This window comes from Poecilia formosa, unplaced genomic scaffold (genome assembly GCF_000485575.1).
Source record: "Poecilia formosa unplaced genomic scaffold, Poecilia_formosa-5.1.2 Scaffold1062, whole genome shotgun sequence".
Lineage (NCBI taxonomy): Eukaryota > Metazoa > Chordata > Actinopteri > Cyprinodontiformes > Poeciliidae > Poecilia > Poecilia formosa.
This window is the reverse complement of record NW_006801001.1, coordinates 17,220-19,376: the sequence shown is the minus strand read 5'-3', so window position 1 is coordinate 19,376 and position 2,157 is coordinate 17,220. Positions and strand designations below refer to the sequence as shown.

Below are 2,157 nucleotides of genomic sequence, written 5' to 3'. Positions count from 1 at the left end.
CATTCCCCGCCCTGATGTTAACAGTGGTTAGTGGGCGGGGTCTGACACTGAGTAGCGGTCCTCTTCACCAATCAGCGGCGAGGACTTACAAACTCTCCTCCAATAGAGTGCCACTCCTCCCAGAGAGATGGGCTTAGGTCCCGCCCCCTACATGAAAATAACGAATGGGGGCGTTTCTAGTGGGCGTGGTTTAGTCTCAGTTCGACCCAGTTTGAAAGTGAACCAACCGCTCCAGTCGCATCTTCAGCCCCAAACAACAACCCGAACCGAGACCCAGAAAGCCCAGAGATCCGGTCCTAGTCCCCTTGTTTCGGGCCTCCTACCGTGTGAGTACCCATGTCCGTCCTGCCTCAGCCGAACCGGTTAAGGTTAGATTCTTCCTGGAGATGGGCTCTGATTCTCAGCCTTTTTGCGGCTGAGAAATGCCGCAAATTGCATTTCTCAGCCTTTTTGTGGATAAAAGGCTGAGAAATGCTTTTAAAATGGCTGCTGCTTCGGTCAGACCGGGGCGACTGTCCCAGGCTTCCAACCTGAGCTCCGTGGTGTTTCCACGCAGGAAACTGTTCACAGTGTGGGGTTGTAAACACGAAACGCCCATTTTTTTCACTATAAATACCAGGAAGTAGCCGTATCCCCTCCATACGACACTGACCTCTCCGGGAAGTAGACGGAGCCCTTCGTTCAAAATGCGCAGCAGCTTCAGAGACTTGATGTTTCCGTTGCAAAACGCGTTAAGCTGAATAAAAACGTTTCTTGTATGAAATTTAAAGTAAATATATTTCCCCCGGGTCTGGGGTGCTGGTTTATACCGATTAAAGAGCGTTTCTGTCCGGTTATCCGGCCCACGGAGGGGGATGGGGCCGCTCCGCAGAGGGCGGGAAATGGTGGCCCATTGTTCTACATGTTAGCTCGGCCAGGCTAGCCGCTGCGGCCCGGGAGGAGGCTGAGGGTGGAGCGGGTGTTCACCCGGTTCCGGTACCAGAACCATGTCCAGGAGGAGAACCGGGAATCTGCAGAAGGAGAACCGGAAAGTTGGGGGCTTCAGGCCGGCTCCACCACGGAGAAATGGATCCTGTGGCCGGGTTCTTTGTTCCCGGAGAGCCGCAGAGAGAGCGGAGGGAGGCCGCTGAACAGAACCGAGCCTCGGTGGGGCAGAACCGGATGGATCCGGGACTGATGTCCGGAGAGGAAAACACTGTTTAATGTCCAAGCACAATTAAGATGAAAGATTTATAAATTAAATTACTAGATTATCACTGACAACTTGAAGGCTCCTGATCAGGTATTGATTATAATCAAATATCAGTTAAATATTTACCTTTTAAACAGAAATAACTGGAAACAGATCAGATTGAAGGAACATTTCATATTAATCTGCTCAGGTTGGGTTAATTTGTTAAATTAGGGTTTTTGGTTAAATAATCAGATTATTTTAATCCAGACAGAACCAGGATCCAATCAGAGGTTAAACAGGAAGTCAAGACTAGTTTCAGTGTGACACAGTTATTAAATCTTGTTTTCCTTTTGGCTTTTTCCCTTTCGGGTCGCCACAGCGAGTCATCTGTCTCCATGTAACCCTGCCATCTTCTCTCACTCCAACTACCTTCATGTCCCGTTCATCCATCCATAAATCTCTTCTTTGGTTTTCCTCTGGTGTCTTTCCTGGCAGGTCCATCCTCCTCATCCGTCTACCGATGTATTCACTGTCTCACATGTCCAAACAATCTCAGTCTGGCTTCTCAGACTTTATCTCCTACACATCTAAGCTGTTCCTCTGATGTTTTCATTTCTGATCTTATCCATCCTTGTCAGTCCCAAACAGAACCTCAACATCTTCATCGCTGCTACCTCCAGCTCTGCCTCTTCAACCTAACCCTCTGTCTCTAAACCAAACAGCAGTGCTGGTCTCACCACTGTCTTCAAAATCAATCAGATTTTATTTGTATAGCACATTTCAGCAGCAAGGCATTTCAAAGTGCTTTACATTATAACAAACATAAAAACAGAGTCATATAACATTGAATAAACAGTAAAAAGAGAGAAATAAAATTAAAAGTATAAATAAATTAAAAAAATGATAGAAAATAATTAAAACCCGCACCCCTTGTCTACCCTACTGAACTTTAGTTAAAATCCCGTCAAAGGGACCCTAACCCT

General features: G+C 46.9%; 1 protein-coding gene across 3 annotated transcripts in view; it reads left to right on the top strand.

Moving 5' to 3' along the window:
* Nucleotides 1–112: 112 nt before the first annotated feature.
* Nucleotides 113–2,157, top strand: part of LOC103132450 (high mobility group protein B2-like) — an 11,792-nt gene continuing 9,747 nt past the window's right edge. Inside the window, exon 1 of one of the 3 annotated variants that reach the window (XM_016667403.1) lies at nt 113–326. In XM_016667403.1, the coding sequence (XP_016522889.1) occupies nt 128–326 (199 nt within the window). In that variant the 5' untranslated portion in view covers nt 113–127. The remainder of the gene's footprint in view (nt 327–2,157) is intronic. The other 2 variants (XM_016667404.1, XM_007544261.2) reach the window with 2 other exon arrangements.